Consider the following 18,950-nt stretch of genomic DNA (forward strand, 5'->3'; position numbering starts at 1 on the left):
GGTTTTGGAGAATTCATGTTTACATCAAGTTTGCAAGGCAAATACTTTACCATCTGAGCTATCACCCCAGTCCTAATTAGGACTGTTACAAAATATTATTTTTCACGAAAATTAAGAAAACTATTTCAGGGCCGGGTGTGGTGGCGCACGCCTTTAATCCCAGCACTCAGGAGGCAGAGGTAGGCGGATCTCTGTGAGTTCAAGGCCAGCCTGGTCTACATAGCGAGTTCCAGGACAGCTGGGACTACAGGGAGACCCTGTCTCAAAAAGACTAAAAAAGAAAGAAAACTATTTCAGTGAGGAATATGGATGAGTTGACTTACTTGATGGTAAAACCTTTCATACGTGTATGGAGTCTATAAAAACGGTACCTGGTCTGAGTGTTTGGCTCTATTGAAATTTGATATGATTCCAAAGGACTTCTTACATTCACAGCACACATAAGTGTTAAGGTTTAGATAGCGCCACCCCCTCACCAACAGGGTCTCAAGGACTTCTCAAGCTCCTGAGAAAAGGGAACCGAGCTGATAAGCGCCCTGGTCTTTGAAGTCAAGAGAAGCAGACTTTTCTCCAGTTTGGCCAACACAGCAGGCTTCCCCTTTGATCTCTAAAGAGGACAGGTTTTAACTTCCCCCCTCCACCCAACTTAAAAAAAATATATATATATATCTTCCCGCCTTCTGCAGGAAGCAGAAGGCTCCCCCTTCCCACCTGGAAGGGAATTTGTCCCATGTATTCTTTTGCTAATAAACTCTATTCTGATGGAGTCTTATCTGTGTCCTGGTGCTTTCTCCTGATCAACTGGATTCATCCATAGGCTACTTTTTATCTATCAATAAGGTCTCTTCACAGGAGGACTTTCATATACTACTGTGACAAAAGATTTCTCAGTCGAGCAATGATAACATTTCTGTGTGTGTGACCTTGATGACGCACCTTCCTTTGACATATATCACAAAGTAATTTCTTAGTTACATTTCTAAAGTTTCTTTGAACTGAGTTTGCTGATGGGCTGTCAACTGTGAATTCTGCAGAAAACCCTTCCCACCTTTGTGACAAACATAAGGTTTCTCCCTGCTGTGAATTCTATGATGTCTGTGTAAAGAAGACCTGCTACTGAAGGCCTTCTCACATTCATGGCACACATACGGCTTCTCACCTGTGTGAATTTGCTGATGCTCTTTGAGATGGGTTTTAGAAGCCATGGCTTTCCCACAGTCACTACATGTGTAAGGCTTCTCCCCAGTGTGAATTCGCTGATGTGTACTGAGGACTGACTTGTCACTGAAGGCCTTCCCACATTCAGAACACACATAAGGTTTCTCACCAGTGTGAATTCGACGATGCACCTTTAGATGGGACTGTCTCCTGAATGATTTTCCACAGTCAAAGCATTTGTAAGGTTTCTCACCAGTGTGAATTCGACGATGCACCTTTAGATGGGATTTAATACTGAATGATTTCCCACAATCACAGCACTTGTAAGGTTTCTCACCAGTGTGAATTCAATGATGCACCTGCAGGTGGGATTTAATACTGAACAGTTTTCCACAGTGGTGGCATTTGTAAGGCTTCTCCCCTGTGTGAAATCGACGATGCTTCTTTAGGTCTGAAGCATAAACAAACAACTTCCCACAGTCACTGCATGGATAAGGCTTTTCTCCGCTGTGAATTCTCTGATGTGTGGTGAAGACTGACTTATGACTGAAGGCCTTCCCACAGTCGGAACACATATAGGGCCTCTTACCTGTATGAATCCCATGATGTACCTTCAGGTGGGATATTCTCCTGAATGATTTCCCACAGTCACAGCACTTGTAGGGTCTCTCACCGGTATGGATTCGATGATGCACTTGCATGTGTAAGGCTTTTCCCCAGTGTGAATTCTCTGATGTGTGGTGAGGACTGATTTGTGGCTGAAGGCCTTCCCACAGTCAGAACACACATAAGGTCTCTCACCTGTGTGTTTTCGATGATGTACCTTCAGTTGGGATGCATTACTGAATGACTTCTTGCAGTCTGGACATTCATAAGGTTTCTCTCTCATGTGAAGGTCATGGTGTACCTGTACGCTGGATGTACAACTAAACACCTGACATTCAGGACATTCAAAATGCTTCTCTCCTACGTAAGTTCCTGGACAGTATGGCAGCTCTGAGTTCAAGAGGAAGGCTTTCCCACATGTGTTAGACACAAAAGGTGTCTCCCAAGACGTAGTTATTTGATACCGACAGAAAGCTGATCTGCCAGTGAAGACCTTCCCATATCCAATATATTCAACTGGCTTGTCTTGGAAAATAATTTTATGCTGTGTAAGTGCTTGCTGAGGGCTGAGAAGTGTTCCAAACTGATTACCTCTGGGTGGTTTCTCTCCTCTGCTAGGAACTGTGCACACAGCATTCGAAGAGCCTTGTGTGCAGAACTGATGAGCTCCAACTGTGTTGGGAACCTGGCCTGTGGTACCCAGTTCATTACCACCATTCACTTTAGGCTTCACACTTTTTGCAAATGAGCAACATCTTACAGGTCCCTTTTGTGCAGTGATGAGGTGGGGTCCCAGACAAGTGGCTTCTCCAGGCTCTTCACATTCATAACCATTGTCTGTGATCAGTGTCTTCTGACTGAGGGAAGAACCACGACTCACGGGTAGGATCTTGTTTTGTTGGTCTCTCTTTATAGGGTCACCATCCTGCCACAGTTCTTCTAAAGTGGAACACCATGAATCATGTCTTGTGACTTCACTTGGCACATCCTTTAGAAATGAAGGCCTCACAGAGATGTGTTGCTGTGATGTATCAATCTCTGATTCCCCTGCTAAGAGGAAAAAGACATGAAGTAGGCACTGAACAGGATGGGGAGGGACCACATGGAGCTGAGTCTGAACACAAAGAAAGCTGAGCTGGGTCATATGATGGCTGATTTCAATTGGAAATTTGGTAGGAGCTGGAATCATCTGGGAAGGAAGTCTCATTGAGGGACTGTGTACATTAGGCTGGACAATGAGGGATTTTTCTTAACTGGGTTAACTGGGATGAGAACAATCCTTAACGTGGGCAGCACCATTTTGTGGGCAGAATCCTGGACTGAGAGAAAAGGAGGGACGAGCATCAGCTCTGCATGTGAAGCTGCTCCCATCTTTTTACTGCAGAAGAAAAGTGACCAGTGGGTTCGAGGTGCTGTTGCTTTGATTTCCTCACCATGATGGTCACATCGAACTTTGACACAAAAAAGAAACTACAAAAGGCGTTAATGATGCTGGTGATGGTAACAATGCCGGGAAATGACTTGCCAAACGTGCACAGCACTTGTCTGTGCTAGGGTACTTTCTACGCAGTAGATATATAAACTCAAAACCACCCCTAAGACATCTAGACCTACTCTTCCCAGTTTATAAATGAGGAAGTGAAGCACAGAATGTTCCAGTCAGTGACCAGCAGAGCTTAGCTAATTCGTGGGAAGATTTGGTCTGGTGAAAGACAACCAGCTCAACCTGTCTAAGAGACCTAACATCCGAGTTTGTCTCTCCATTGCTGTGACAAAACACCAACGCCCAACTTGGGGAAGAAAGGGCTTATTTGGCTCACACCTCCCAGGTCACAGTTCATCAGGGAACCCAAGGTAGGAACTCAGGGCAGGAACCTGGAGGCTGGAGCTGGAGCACAGGCCATGGAGGAATGCTGCTTACTGGCTTGCTCCTCTGGCCCCTGCTCAGCCTGCTTTCTTATGCAACACAGGCCCACCTGCCAAGGGGTGGCACCACCCACAGTGGGCTGGGCCTCCCCCATCACTCAACCATCAAGAGAGTACCCCACAGACATGGCCAAGGCCAGTCCAATGGAGGCAATTCCCCAGTTGAGGCTCCTTCTTCCCAGGTGTGTCAAGTTGACACTAAAGCTTCCAGCACACCTAGTGACATAGATGTAGAAGACCACGTAGGGAGAAAACAGCCAAGGCTGTTACAGGACACTCGGTGGACAGCCACAGTCTGAAGAAGGAATCAGAACAGGAGAGTCCAGTAGCTCCAGAGAAATGCATATTCATGTCCTTTGCCCATTTCTCATCTAATTAAGTTTCTGTTTCATGTTTTCTTGCCCCACACCCTCCATTGAGTGGTGGGGATCAAATGTAGACCTCCTGTATGCTAACCAAGTATTCTATCCTGAGCTACACACCTACACCCTCAGAGCTTTACTTCTAAAGAGCACTTTTACAGTCCTGGCTTTGCTAATTCTCCTGATAGTACACTTTCTATCCCCTAACATCTATTTGGAATATTTAAAATTTTTTATTTCATAGAGATTCTAAGAATCTCTTCCTGCTCCCTAAGGACGAGGGCTGAAGTTTGATCCTCAGCCTCCTTGTAAGAACTGGGCACGGTGCTGTGCGACTGTTTTCCCAGTACTTGGAGGGCAAGACAGGAGATCTCTGAGGTGTGCTATGTATTGAGTCTAGCTGAATTGGCAAGCTGCAGGCTGGTGCTTCTAAAACAGGGCAGAACAGTACCTTTTGCCTGTTTAGAAATTCAAAATACATATTTGTATTTATTGAAGTTGGTGTCTACAGGGTTAAATTTGAAGTGACAAAACTAGTATGGAAGAAGACAAGCTGATCAACAGGTCACAAGCCACAGGGAGCACCTACTCAGCAGACGTGGAGGATGGGGAGCACCTATGCAGCAGATGCTGAGGACGGGGAGCACCTACGCAGCAGATGCGGAGGACGGGGAGCACCTACGCAGCAGACGCGGAGGACGGGGAGCACCTACGCAGTAGACGCGGAGGACGGGGAGCACCTACTCAGTAGACACGGAAGATGGGGACCACCTACGCAGTAGACACGGAGGACAGGGAGCACCTATGCAGCAGACGCTGAGGACAGGGAGCACCTACACAGTAGACATTAGTGAACATATAACAACAGCTGCTCGGAGCACAAGTGGGGAACTCAGGTCCTTTAAATGGGAAATGTAGGGGCTGGAGAGACGGCTCAGGAGTGCAGAGCACTGGCTACTCTTGCAGAGAACTCAAGTTCTATTCCCAGCAGCCACATCAAGGCTAGCAATCATCCTAACTCTAGTCCAGGGAATTTGATACCCTCTTCTGACCTTTGCAGGTCTATATAGTGAATTTCAGGACAGCTGGGGCTACAAGGACACCCTGTCTCAAAAAGACAAAAATAAATAAATAAATAAACACAAATAAATAAATAAACAAACAAACCCCTCCCCCTAGATAACAGCATGTTTGCATCAAAATCTATGAAAAAGACAGGAACGGAGGAATACTTGCCATAATAGAATCTGTTGAGCAGAATCTTGGCTGATTCCTAACTGAAATCCACAAATTTCATTAGGAATGAAACACCCAAATAAGAATACAGGGAGTTAGTTTGGACTGATCCTTGGGGAATTAGGAAAAAATGAATATTGATTGTATATTGGAAAATAAAAATGAGTAGAAATTCTAAAGCAATACATTTGAGAACCAACAGAGAAGTCAAAATTACTCAGATGAAAAAACTTTCTAACGTGGATGAGGATGATCTCAATTTCTGACCTTTCAAAACCAAGGACGGGGCTGGCAAGATGGCTCAGTGGTTAAGAGCACTGGCTGTTCTTGCAGAAGACCTGGGTTCAAATCCCAGCACCCACATGACAGCTAACAACAGTCTGTAACTCCAGTTCCAGGGGAATTCAATCTTCTGTCCTCTATGGCACTGCATGACATGGGTGTATTTACATACGTACAGAGAATACAATACACATAAAATAAAAATAAATAAATCAAAACCAAGGAAGGGAGCCATTTCATAGGAACTGTCCTCAAGTAGTTAAATACAGCAGCAGATACATTATGTGTACAGGGACTGAAGATAATAATACAAAAATCATTTGAATATACATATGCACCAAACATTCAGAATCCAAGAGCCCTTTAACGCATCTCCTAGTGAATGTATGACAATAAGAACACATAAAACAATAACATCGAAGGCCCACAATTAGGGAGAAACAAACAAGGTCCAGCACAGAAAAGAGCACTAGTGATGGAAGCCCCCTCCCCTGGAGGCGGGCCCTCATGGCTTTGGAGAGCACTACGTAAGCTGTTAAGGGAGAACATCAGTCGATGGTCCAACCCCAGCTTCAAGGCCTAAAACCACATCAATGACCAGCACAGCTTACAACATTGGTGCAGTAGTGGCACTTTTATCTTGGGGGGTAATCAGCAACTACTTAATTGGACTTAAAGCCCACTCAATGGGAGGAAACTCACGTCACCACTGGAAACCCAGCCAAATACACATAGCTGGAGAGGTCATAGATCTTAGGGAAAACCCCAAGGCTCTCATATCCTTAGACAAATGTAATTTCTTACTCTGTGCAAAATATGGATCCTTAAATTTACAGACAAGTATCTCAGTCACCACCCATCAAAGCAGCTTCTTTTCCAACAGACAGAGATTATTACAGAGTTACACCACTAGTCACACACAGATTGTCTGTGAATTGCCCAACTCTAAGTGGCACATCTAGGATGCAACCTCTACACCTAAGACTCACGGAACATAGAACAAGGGATGAAGAGAACACTAATGTATCTTTCAACTCTCAACAATGAAGCTCCCTCATGCAACAGAGGGTAAGGGACACAAAAGGTCACAAATGGTCAAAACACAGAATGAGAGTCTGCAGAGTGTGGGTCCTTGGACAGGGCTCCTACATTGAGGTCCGCCTACCCAGGGCTCCAGGACCATTTCAGAAAAGGGGGTGGAAAGACTAATTGCCAGGGAGGAGGTACCCGACCATAGGGAAATGGTCCTACAGGCGCCTGGGACCCTTCTCTTATAAACCTACAGCAATGGTGTCAGCACGCACAAGACCCATGCAAACTTAGGCAGACAAAAACCCAGCACAGAACTGTGGAAATGAACAGCAGGCTCCAAACTTAGTCAAAGAATCATTGGCAGCTGACTACTGCTGGGTGAGGAAGAGCTGATGTCGAAGGGAGAGACTCTAAGTAGCTGACTAAACCCCGGTGGATGAACTTGCACTGAGGGACATCTCAAGACACTAACTCTCCATGATAGGCCTTAACACAAATGACAGAATGTATGAACTCCAGTGTGGGGGTATGGGAGGTGCCAAAGGGAAGGGTGTAAAGTATGAAGATGATTTTCTGTATGAAACACACAGAAACTTTAAACATTGTGTGTTGGGGACCCCTGCTGTGTAAAGTAGTAGTTTCTCCATGTCCGGATGGCCTATGGGCTCAGTCTTGAATGCAGAGACTCCTTTTAACAGCAGTGTGTCTTTCTTAGCATTTTTTATAGGCCAAATGTACAAGAAAGTTCCAGACCTCAGGATCAGATATGTCTGCTGATAAGATCCAGGGTGCAAACCAATACACCTCATTCCAAAATTTTAAGCTTTCCTCTTTGGAAATTTTAAGTCCTCTAGATTTAAGCAGGGTTTTAAGGGAACGAATTTGGCGTTTTCTCTGGCGTGATGCTGAATTTCTCATTATGAAGGGAAGATGTTTTTACAGCAGTCGGACCCTAGAGGGCTTGGAGCGTCTTGGCAAGTCACAAGCCTCTAGGTTTGCAGAAAAAAAGTGTTACTTTTAAATCTGGCCGTGAGCCATCGTGAATTACCAGGTGCTCGGCAGGGGCTTGTTAATTTAAATTCTCACTTAACCAGTTTCAGCTGTGGTTTGAATGCCCTGGGGCAGGGTAACAGAGCTGACTAGAGAAATCTGCCTTAGAAGCTGACTTTAAGGAACTTTGGGGATTTTCCTAGCAGTGTTGAGATAGAAAAAGTGGGGTGAAGTGATGGTCCCCAAGGGAACGTTCCTGAAATTAAAATTTCAGGGGATTCTATTTTGGCTTCCAGCACAGGCCTGCCCACAAATTTGAGGAACTGGCGGCCGCCCTATGGCTTTTAACTGGCCGTTGTGTCACCAGGTTTTTGATATTAGAGAGATATCTAGATAGAGGTCTTTTGTCTACACCTGTACAGGCAGTCGGAGGTCGCTAGGGGGCAGAGGAGCCTTCGGTTAACGTCAAGGAGTGGCTCTGTCCAGGAAACCTCAGTTGCTTCCTCTGTCTTTAGTGTTCTCACACGAAGACTTCAGACTGGAAACAAAAGTAGGAAATTTAGAAGAGATTTTTATTACCCTCCTGGTGGGGGAGGGATACTCACGAATCCTGCATTTCCGTGGGCACCAGCTCCTAGCTGGCACGAGGTTCAGAGGCCCCATGTTGGGCGCCAGGTATGGGGAGCGCGCTGGGCTCTCGGGGCCCCTGCGCGCACCTGGAGAGTCGTGGCACGGGTCCCGCGGGCTTCTCCGCCGTGCCGCGTCCCATGTCACTGTCCGCCGCTGCAGTGCTGAAAGTCCCTGCTGCCGGGGCTTTTGCCCGGCCGGGTCCCGCCCTAATTTCACCCGTGCACTTTCCTCAAGATGCGAAATCCACCAGCGGAGCGCGCTGGGCTCTCGGGGCCCCTGCGCGCACCTGGAGAGTCGTGGCACGGGTCCCGCGGGCTTCTCCGCCGTGCCGCGTCCCATGTCACTGTCCGCCGCTGCAGTGCTGAAAGTCCCTGCTGCCGGGGCTTTTGCCCGGCCGGGTCCCGCCCTAATTTCACCCGTGCACTTTCCTCAAGATGCGAAATCCACCAGCCGCTGGATCACACGGGAAAGTGCGGGGCGGCTAAAGCTGGGTGTCCGTGAGTCAATGACGGGGGAATACCACACCCCTGGGGAGACTGGAATGCAGGCAGGGAGACACAGGATTCAGCTTTCCGTTACAGCTCTTTATTCCAAGTCTCAGTGTCCCAGCTCTAGTTCCTAGCTCCAGCTCCACTTCCAGCTCCAAATATTGAGGGAAAACCAGGGAACTTTATACTGTGGAGGTAGTGGTAAAAGCTTTAGCTGATAGGCACTTTGTGAGACACCCTATTTACATATGGAAGTGAACTCCTGCCTCGCTGCTAGACTGCCAGAAAAATCACACAGGAAAGCATGGCATTTCCAGAGCCAGAGGCCATGTTTACGGTAGGGCATCTGTGGCGGTCACTTCAAAAGGTGAGTCAGGAAAAAATGCTAGGAAAGACATACTGCTGTTAAAAGGAGTCTCTGCATTTAAGACTGAGCCCATAGGCCATCCAGACATGGAGAAACTACTACTTTACACAGCAGGGGTCCCCAACAATTATGAACGAATGGGGAGAGCAGAGCAGAAAAACTGCAGGCCACAGAATGGTAAAGCAACACAACAAGCACAGAGGAGCCAGGCCACATGTAGAAATGCTCCACTCACGTAAATGATATATGTTAGAACAAGGAAGCAGCTCTTTTACATACTATGGGCAACAGGGCAACCCACCTGGCTAGTGCTGAGCACTGACAAACAAGATGTAAAGCACAGACATGAACCATGCACACCTGCACAAGGCACTGGGAATCTTTTTTTTTTCTTCTTCTTCTTTTTGAAGCAGGGTCTCCCTGTAGCCCCAGCTGACCTGGAACTCACTATGTAGACCAGGCTGGCCTTGAACTCACAGAGATCCGCCTGCCTCTGCCTCCCAAGTGCTGGAATTAAAGGCATGTGACACCATGTGTGGCTTGTACTACGAATTTTTATAGACCATTAGAGGATGTGGATGAATCAGTCACCTGGGATATATCTGCATGATGAAGTCTCTATTACCCAGAATCCACCTTTGAGGAAGTCTTACCCTGCCCTCTACTGCACACTTACTGTGAAAACTGGGAGTGGGAGGCACCTTGGTGTGCACCTCTGAGCGGATGGTAAACAAGCAGGCTGATGACACCCCTAACGATCTGCCTGCACCTGGTACCAGTCACTCACCTTCACACTGACACCTCTGATGTGGGAATGCGACCTCTCCCACCTGTGCCTCCTTTACTTTTTCCATCCTGACGATGACCTGTGGCCTGGCATACCCTGTGAATTGGAAGGACACCCAGAGTCTGTGCAGCTTCTTATGTGTTAGAGGGTAACCGATGAACTTTGTTCTGGCTAACTGTAAAAGTCAACATTATCTACTGGACACAAAGTAGTACTTGCAGGTGCCCCAAAGGAGGGACACATCAGGACAAAACAAATAAAAAGTCATGGACTAGTTCCAATATTTCACCATGGGAAATAAGGCCCCTCCTCCGTCCCCAGCCAGCTGTGCTCACCCACTGACAAGAGGTGGCTGTAGATCTCCAGCATCACGTCCTGGTACAAGCGTCTCTGGGCGGGGTCCAGGCGCTGCCACTCCTCCTGGGTGAAGTCCACAGTCACATCCTCAAATGACACCAACCTCTGTAACAACATACCCACTTCACTGTGAATTAGCACTGACCAATAGGGCATTACATGCAAGGATGTGTTTTTAGTGATTTTGGCCCAGTATGCATCATGAAATGTCCCACAAAATACCTATTTCACATTGTATTTTGGCAAATAAAGTACATAAAAATATCCTGACAACTACTATCACTGACATTTTTTATTCTCAAGTAGGACAGAAATGGGTTAGCAGTAGAGGCAGTAATTGGTCTTCTGCCCACTGGTCTCTGAGGAGGGAGCACCAGGTCTGCAGAAGAGCCCCAAGCAGCTTCAGCCAAGAAGCAGCAGGAAATGAAAGATAGTGACTGGTCCAGAGCAATCTGAGGAAGTAAAATTGAAAGTATTTCTAAAAATTAAAACATTTAAAAATTTATAGAGGACAAAAGTCTTGATTGTGAGGATGACTGCCTGGTGGAGATGAAGTATGAGCAGCTTCCGGCCACAACTCCAGAGGCCAGGGTAGGGCAGAGCACAGTCCAGTGCTCGGAGCCTTCCCCAGTGACTCCAGGATGCTAGCGAGCAGGGCCGGCTGAGGCAGCACCCTGACTCTCCTTCCCGTGCCCCTGTGGACTTTGTCTCCTTTCACTCACTGGTCACTGGAGACTGACAAGCTCTGCAGGTTGCCCTAGCGCGGCTGGAGCTGTCAGGGCATGCACTTACATCCTGGTTTTGAGGAGTTTGACAGTGCACTGGGGCAAAGGGCATGCTACAGGAACGGAGGAAACCCATGTGAGAATAACTGCGGGTATTACCTGACACCATGTAAGACCGGTTCCAGCAAGTTTCAGTTTTTTGTTTTGTTTCGTTTGAGACAGGGTCTCACTCAGTATCCTTGGCTGGCCTGCAAGTCACTATATAGGCTTGGCTTGGCGTCGCACTCACAGAGCCCCACCTTCCTCTGCCTCCCAAGTACTGGGATCAAAGGTGCGCACCACCGTCCCCAGCCTGTTTTACAGTTTTGATGTCCCGGCTCTCCTTCCTTCATTGTGGTTATAGCTTTGGATGTTACACTCACTTAGTATAACCTCTGCTACATTGATTTTTTTCCCCAGTATTTACATTCTGGATTTTGTAAAACAGAAGTTTAAGACCACAAGTTGGAAGAAAAGTCACATAATTCAGATACAAGATGGGCTCCAAAGGATGTAACTGCTTTATCCTGGAACCTATTTTCTGTGGTAACCCGTATGCATGTTGTTGAGGCTAATGCTATTCTGCAGCTCTGTGGAGTTGGGACACCCTTCACTGTTGAAGATGTGAAGTGCGTGTGCGTCAACTGCCACATTCTCTGCTTCATTTTCGTAAATATAATAGTTTCATACATGTAAAAAGATTAAGCAGCATAACAGTTATTAAGCGACATTATGCCTGTCTGTAGTTGTGTTGGGTCCCTGGTTCAACATTATAAGAACTTCTGCATTTTTGGAAAATGAATTCTTATTTATTCATTTAACTCTGTGTGTGTGTGTGTGTGTGTGTGTGTGTGTATGAACTGGTTCTCTCCTTCCAACATTTTGGTCCCAGGGATCAAACACAGGTCACCAGGCTTGGCCTAAGTACTTTTACCTGCTAAGTTATCTCACCAGCCTTGTGAATTCTACTCTTACAGAAATTAAGAGAATTGCAAAACAGGAAACATAAAGACCCAAGTGCAGGACTGAAAAAGAACACCTTAGAATTATACACAAAGTGGGGCTGGCGAGATGGCTCAGCAGTTAAGAACACTGGTTATTCTTGCAGGAGGCCCCGATTCGAATCCCAGCACCCCGCTAACAACTGTCCGTAACTCCAGTCCCAGGGGACCTGACAGCCTCTTCTGACCTTCTCGGGCATTGCACGACATGGGTGCACTTACCTACATGCAGGCAATACATGCGTACACATAAAATAAAAATAATAAGGGCAAATTAGGGAGCATTTGCCATACTACTTGGTGTAGAGCAGCTTAAACTGGACATGAGATGTCTAAAGTGGGATGTGGAGAACATCCTGTTCCAGAAAAGAATGAGTGAAGATCACATTTAACATCACAGGAGAGAAAGGACCAGACACGATCCTGCACCTGGCAGGAGAATGTCTCCTACGGGCTCCAAGTAGTCCAACTCTTTGTCCCCAGTTGGTGGTGCTATGTGGGGAGAATCCAGGAACCTTTAGGAAGTGTGGCCTTGTTGAAGGAAGCACTTCATGAGGGTGGGTTTTGAGAGCATATGGCTTGTCTACGGCCATACCACCCTGAACACATCCGATCTCGTCTGATCTCGGAAGCTAAACAGGGTTGGACACCTTGCCCATTTCTAGCCTGTGTCTCTCTACTTCTTGTGCCTGCTTCAAGGTATGAGTCCTAAGCCAGGCTTAGTGGTGGGTTGCAGGCGAGAGAGAGTGTGTCTGTAATCCAGATGCCTGAGTCACCCAGCTCTCATAAGCAAGCCGAAATCATCTCATTGGTTGGCCAGCCTGGGCTGGATGTATTTGCTCCTTTGACTTATCCTTCCCTCTCTATCTAGCCTCCCAAGAAGTCAATGACAGAGGGATGCATCTGATCCCATGAGGCAAGAAAAGAGCACATCATAAATCACTGAGGGAGATGGGGCCCCCTCTGGTCCACTCTCCCTGGGGGATCAAGGCCATCTCAGGACCGGGAGCCCAGATCCTGCAGCTTGCAGTGTCTGCACTCAAGGAATGGAACTCCGGGCACCTCTCCTCACCTCACAGGACCAGTGTCGCTCTGCAGCTCCTGGTCTCTGGGGCTTCCGGCAGGAATTCACGTCAGCAGGCGGGTCCTCTGAGGCTTCTACACTTGGTCCTCCCTGATTCCCTCAGGACTGGAAAGGAGGTAAGCACGGGGAGGCACCAAGTAGAGCTTCCGGGAAGCCCAGCTGTCACATGGAGGGAAATCTGCTGGACGAAGGATTTGGCCTGATCCAAGGGTCAGAGAACAGAAAGGAAAGCCCTGTAAGTCAATGACCATGTCTGTCATTTGCCCATGACGTTTCTGAAGGTCATACCTGGAGGTCATTATGTAGAAGTTGCAGAAAAGATAAATCCCAGAAACTCCAAATAGTTCCTCCTATCTTCTTAAATTTTATTTTACATGTCTGAGTGCTCTACTTACATGTAAGTGTACCACTTGTGTGCAATACTCATGGAGGCCAGAAGAGGGTGATGGAGCTCCTGGAACTCAAGTTATGAACTGTCAGCCACTATTGGTGCTGGGAACCGAACACCAATCCTCTGCAAGAGCAGCCGGTGCTCTAACCACTGAGCCATCTCTCCAGCCCTCCTTCTCTCACTTTGAACTGTGAGAAGAGAAAGATATTGAAGGAGAACAGCAGGAAGAGATTAAGAACTCTCAGGGATGAGGTCTGGACATTTCTTGAAAACAAGAATGTTGGGCTCAGTGGAACACTGCCTTAGTCATGGATCAGAGAAAAACATAAGTCTAAGTCATGGTACTGCAACACATAGGATGTCTATTTAATGTTAGACATAATCAATAAGTGACTGTCCTTCCTGGAAATTGTTAAAATCTATAGACTGTGTAAGAAACTGATATACTCTTTGCAGCCTACTGACTAACTTTAAATGTAAACCTGTAGAATGTGCTTTATTCTCTGTGAAACTAATTCTCTCATGTATCCTGGCACAAACATCAAGCTTGTAACTGTAGTTCTGAGAGTATAAAAAAGCACTGCTAAAGAATTAAACTCACTCCTCCCCACCTGAGGTTGAGTCCTGTGCCTTCACTCATTCCATCCATTCACCAGCAGACCTGAGTCTCTGTAGGATGTTAAGTACAATGAAGTATGCAAGGTGAAGTTGTAGGTATGGTTCATAGGCATTGGGGATCTGATGCAGAATGAGGGTCATCGAGCCCTCAGCACCTGCCTGTCAGGTAATACATACAATTAAGTCTGTTAGCTATCAGCTTAATGTTCATGGAGTCTCTTTAGCTGTGGGTCATAGGTATTAATCTACTTGATTTTGTAAAGTGCTGGTAAATAAGACCTGTGCTGTTCCCTTCCCATAATTTTACTCGAAGTTACCAAATGGAAGAGCAGGTCAGTCTACCTTTGCCTCATACAAAATGACACACTGTTCCTGCTATTTTACATGGTCCATCATGTTGTGAACATCCAGAAACAACCTTCCCATTTCCTACTGTCTTCAGGGACGTAAGAAGGGTGAGAGCTGGTTCACAGTCCAGGTGGGAGCTTCTAGACACTTCTGCTTCTTACTGATTGGGTCTCCATACATAGTCTCTTCAGACATGTAACTTAAATTCACTGACTGGGACACAAATTCCCCAGAACAGGGAAAGCTGCAGACACCCACCAGGACCTGGACCTCTTGTGTAAGCCCCTCCTTCCTTCCTTCCTTCCTTCTGGATTGGAGAGATGGCTCAGCAATGACAAGTGCTGACTGCTCTCACAGAGGACCAGATTCCAGTTCCCAGCACCCACTTCGGGCTGCTCACAACCACCTGGAACTCCATTCCAGGGGAATCCAATGCCTTCTTCCGGTCTTCAGGAGTCACTGATCTCACATGCACATAACCCCACACAGACATGATTAAAACTAAGATCTTAACCACTAAGCCATTTCCCCAGGTATAAACTAAAATAAATCTTAAAAATACATTGGAGCCAGGTGTGATGGTGCAGGCAGATCTGTTGTGAGTTCAAGGTTAGACTGGTCTCCATACTGAGTTCCAAGCCAGCTGGGACTATAGGGAGACCCTGTCTTAAAAAGACAAAAAAAGCCAGGTGTGATGGTGCACGCCTTTAATCCCAGCACTTGGGAGGCAGAGGCAGGCGGATCGTTGTGAGTTCGAGGCCAGCCTGGTCTACATAGTGAGTTCTAGGACAGCTGGGGCTACAAGGAGACCCTGTCTCAAAAACAAGACCAAAAAAAAAAAAAAAAGACAAAAATTCTGGACACAACCCTGTGCACCTGCCATAACAGAAGCACTGGGGAGGTGGATACACGAGACTTTCTGGTCTTGCCAGCCAGCCAATCTATCAAATTGGGAAGCTTCAGGTTCAGTGAGACCCAGTCTCAAAAACTAAGGTGGAGGGGCTGGAGAGCTGGCTCAGCAGTTAAGAGCCCTGGTTGCTCTTGCAGATGACCCAGGTTCAATTCCCAAAACCATCCATAACTCCATTTCCAGGGGAATCTGATGCCCTTTTTGACCTCTGAGGGCATTGCATGACACAGGTGCACTTACAAACATGCAGGCAATACACTCATACACATAAAATAAAAATAATATACACAACAGAGAGGATTTCAGGAAGACAACTGACATCAACCTCTTGCTTTCATGTGTACTCATGCACACAGATGAGCACCCACACCCATACTGACCAAAAAATAAAATAAGTCACTGGAACACCAGGAAGTCTGGTTAAGCCAATGCAGGGCAATCTGTTATAGGTTTCAGAGAGTATTTGATGACACTCAGATACTGTTTGTTGGAAGCTAGGAAGTGGTCTGTGAGTATATTTCAGAGGGATTTACCTAATAGTCACAGGAGTAGTTGTTAGGGGAAACACAGGGTTGGGAATGGCTACCAAGGGTGCCAAGACAGTCAAGAACTGCACATATGAGTTCTCTGCATCACAGAAGTTATGAGTGTTTTGCCTTCATGTATATTAGTGCACCTGTAATGCCTGTGAAGCCATAAAAGGGTGTCAGACCCTTGGGAACTGGAGTTAAAAAAGGTTGTTAGCTATCATGTGGGTGCTGGGAATCAAACCTGGGTCCTCTGAGGAGCAGCCAGTGCTCCTGAACACTAAGTCATCTGTCCAGCTTCTTAAAGAATCTTTAGGCTGGAGCGTGGCACCTCATGCACAGGCACACTTGTGGCTTTGCCCAGCCACAAAAAACAAAACAAACAAAAAACAACAACAACAACAAAAAAACCAAGAATCTTTAAAGTAGGTGGGGCTTGCCTTTTTTTTTTTTTTTTTCTTCTGGGAACTTCAGTCCACATGTTGCAGGCCTATAATCCCAGTACCCTGGAGGTGGAGGCAGAAAGGATTGGGGAAACTTAAACCCAGCCTGATTTATAAATGGAGTTTCAGGCCAGGCAGGGAATGAAATGGGCTGGAGAGATGCCTCAGCGGTTATAGGACTGGCTGCTCTTTTAGAGGACCCGGGTTCAGCTCCCAGCACCCACAGGGTGGCTATCAACGCTGCAACTCCAGTTCCAGGGGATCTGACACCCTCTTCTGACCTCCACAAGCACTTACATACATATACATAAGATAATAAAAATAATAAATATTTTAAAAATATATAAAGGCTGGGTGTGGCGGCACATGCCTTTAATCCCAGCACTCAGGACACAGAGGCAGTTGAATCTCAGGGAGTTCAAGGCCAGCCTGGTTTACATAGTGAGTTCCAGGTCAGCTGGGGCAACAGATTCTGTTTCCACCACCCCACCCCCAAACCCCAAGGTTAGCCTCTGGCAACCCAGGAGACTTGACATTTGCATAAGTCGACATATCCATTTGCCTTCAAATAAATAAAAAATGAAACACACAGAAGCTGCTTCTAGAAAAAAGAAAGAGCATTCGGTCTTTCTCCCTTACTTTGGCTCAGACTTTCCTTCTCACTTCCCTGCAGACCTCCAACTTGCAGTGATCCTCCAGCCTCCGCCTCCTGAGAGTTGGATTACAGGAGGGAGTCACCCCACCCCACCCCACAGGACTAATCTATTTACATAACGTTTCACCTGTGCGACCCACGTCTCCAGTCAGCTCAGCGCAGGAAGCCCACGTGGGGCACTGGGTACATCCTCTCTTCTGTCCAGTGTGTTGGGTGAGACGTAATCTCCCAGTCAACCCATCAGGCCTGTTACACAGTGGCCAACCCTAGCCAGTTGGGGTTGCAGAATCCCCCACTTCTCCCTAAACCCCCCTTTTCTACAGCACCATTGTGCTCATGGGCCAATCACACATCTTCACCGCGTCAGTAGGGTCAATGGAGAGGCCAGCACCGGTCACCGGTGCTCCTGCAAAGGACCCCAATATTCATATAAATTCGCTTTGGGAATTAAGTTTTTAAACATTTTTCTTTTTCAGCTTCAATTTCCTGCAGGGAATATGGGGAAAGGAAATGGACAGAAGCCCGGGTCCCCACCACCAGCGCAAAGACTTATATCCCAAGAGCCTGAGGATGCTGCATTTGGGTCAAAATGCAAATCACTTCACTTCCCCATTTTCTATTCAGGCAGGCTGACTGGTGTTCGGACCCAGGGTCAGGCCTTACAGCCGAGGACTGCTTAAACACTACCTAGCCAGAAAGCCATGCAGTCGCCCACAGACACCCCTACCCCCAGGCCTGCAGGCTGCGGGCTCCATCCTTAGCGTCCCAGCAGCAGCCACAGATGGGCATCTGGACCTGTCACTCAGCACAAACCCCCATCACCTCCCAGCATCCTCCCGGCGCCTCCACTCACCGCACGCTGCGGCCCGTTGCCGGGCGGCGGGATCTTCAGGCTACGGAAGCCGAGAAGCCCCAGAGTTCAGAATCCAAACTCCTACAGGATCTCAGCAACGCAAACTGAATCCGGTGACCTGAGACCTAAGTAGATATGACGCCTTGGGTCACTTCCGGTTACTAGGAATTATGGTTTCTTCAGCCTTCCCCCCCCCCCGCCCCCCAACCAGGACGGCGATGCGCATGCTCACAGCCACTCACGAGGTTGTACCTGCCAGTACTAATCATGGCTGATGAGCTGGGTTTGTACTTTGAGAAACTGCCCTGGCGCTGCCTGCAAGCCACTTTCTATGTCAGTTTCTATGTCAGTTCCGAACAGCTGGGGAAGGCAAGTGGGATATCAGAGTAAAAGTCCCAGGCTGGCTCACATTGGCAGGGGGTGTATTTACTACTTGTCTGTACCTGTATTTCTTTTTCTTTATGTCTTTTTGAGACAGGGTCTCCTTGTAACCCCAGCTGGCCTGGAACTCACTATAGACCAGGCTGGCCTCAAACTCACAGAGATCCTCCTGCCTCTGCCTCCCAAGTGCTGGGAATAAAGGCATGCACCACCACAGGGTCTTATTTCTAAGAGATGGGGACATTACTTATTCCTAAAAAATACCTTTTCTCTGTATTTTGGCAGGAACTGGGGTTCTTTTACACTGAATTGAAAACTAAGTGGGATTGTTGCAAAAAATGAAGTGTAGAACAGGGAGCATTAAAGGTGAGGGTCTGGAATGAATCATGTGAATGAAAAAGTTCCCTGAAAACTCCCAGTGCTGTAGAATGAACGCCCATGGACTTCAAATGGAGAATATGAGAATAAGCGATGTAATCGTGTGAGGTATCTCCAAGGTTGACTAGTCCAGACTGGCCTGGAGGTCTCTGTGTAGACCAGGATGGCCTTGATTTTGTAGTGATCTGCCGGTGCCAGCTGGCCAAGACGGATAATACCTGAAAGGGGGAGTGAGGGTTGAAAGAAAAAACAAGAGACAGAAAAGATACTTGGGAGAACTGTCAGTAGAGACTGCAGCCCTGTTTATTTTAGCTCCACCTTTTTATACAGAAGAACATCAGAGATAGCCACTGTTTGCTTAACTCAATTAATTTCA

General features: G+C 47.1%; 1 protein-coding gene across 1 annotated transcript; it reads right to left on the reverse strand.

The window, feature by feature from the left end:
* Positions 1–245: 245 nt before the first annotated feature.
* LOC103743726 (zinc finger protein 2 homolog) lies at positions 246–17,914 on the reverse strand. The gene is given in 6 exon segments (XM_029569325.1): positions 246–1,852; positions 1,855–2,814; positions 9,865–9,960; positions 10,200–10,343; positions 13,059–13,269; positions 17,816–17,914. Coding segments are annotated over 4 exon segments (2,076 nt in total). The 5' UTR covers positions 10,339–10,343; positions 13,059–13,269; positions 17,816–17,914; the 3' UTR covers positions 246–971.
* Positions 17,915–18,950: the final 1,036 nt, after the last annotated feature.

Source organism: Nannospalax galili, unplaced genomic scaffold, assembly GCF_000622305.1.
Source record: "Nannospalax galili isolate Female #2095 unplaced genomic scaffold, S.galili_v1.0 scaffold960, whole genome shotgun sequence".
Classification (NCBI taxonomy): domain Eukaryota; kingdom Metazoa; phylum Chordata; class Mammalia; order Rodentia; family Spalacidae; genus Nannospalax; species Nannospalax galili.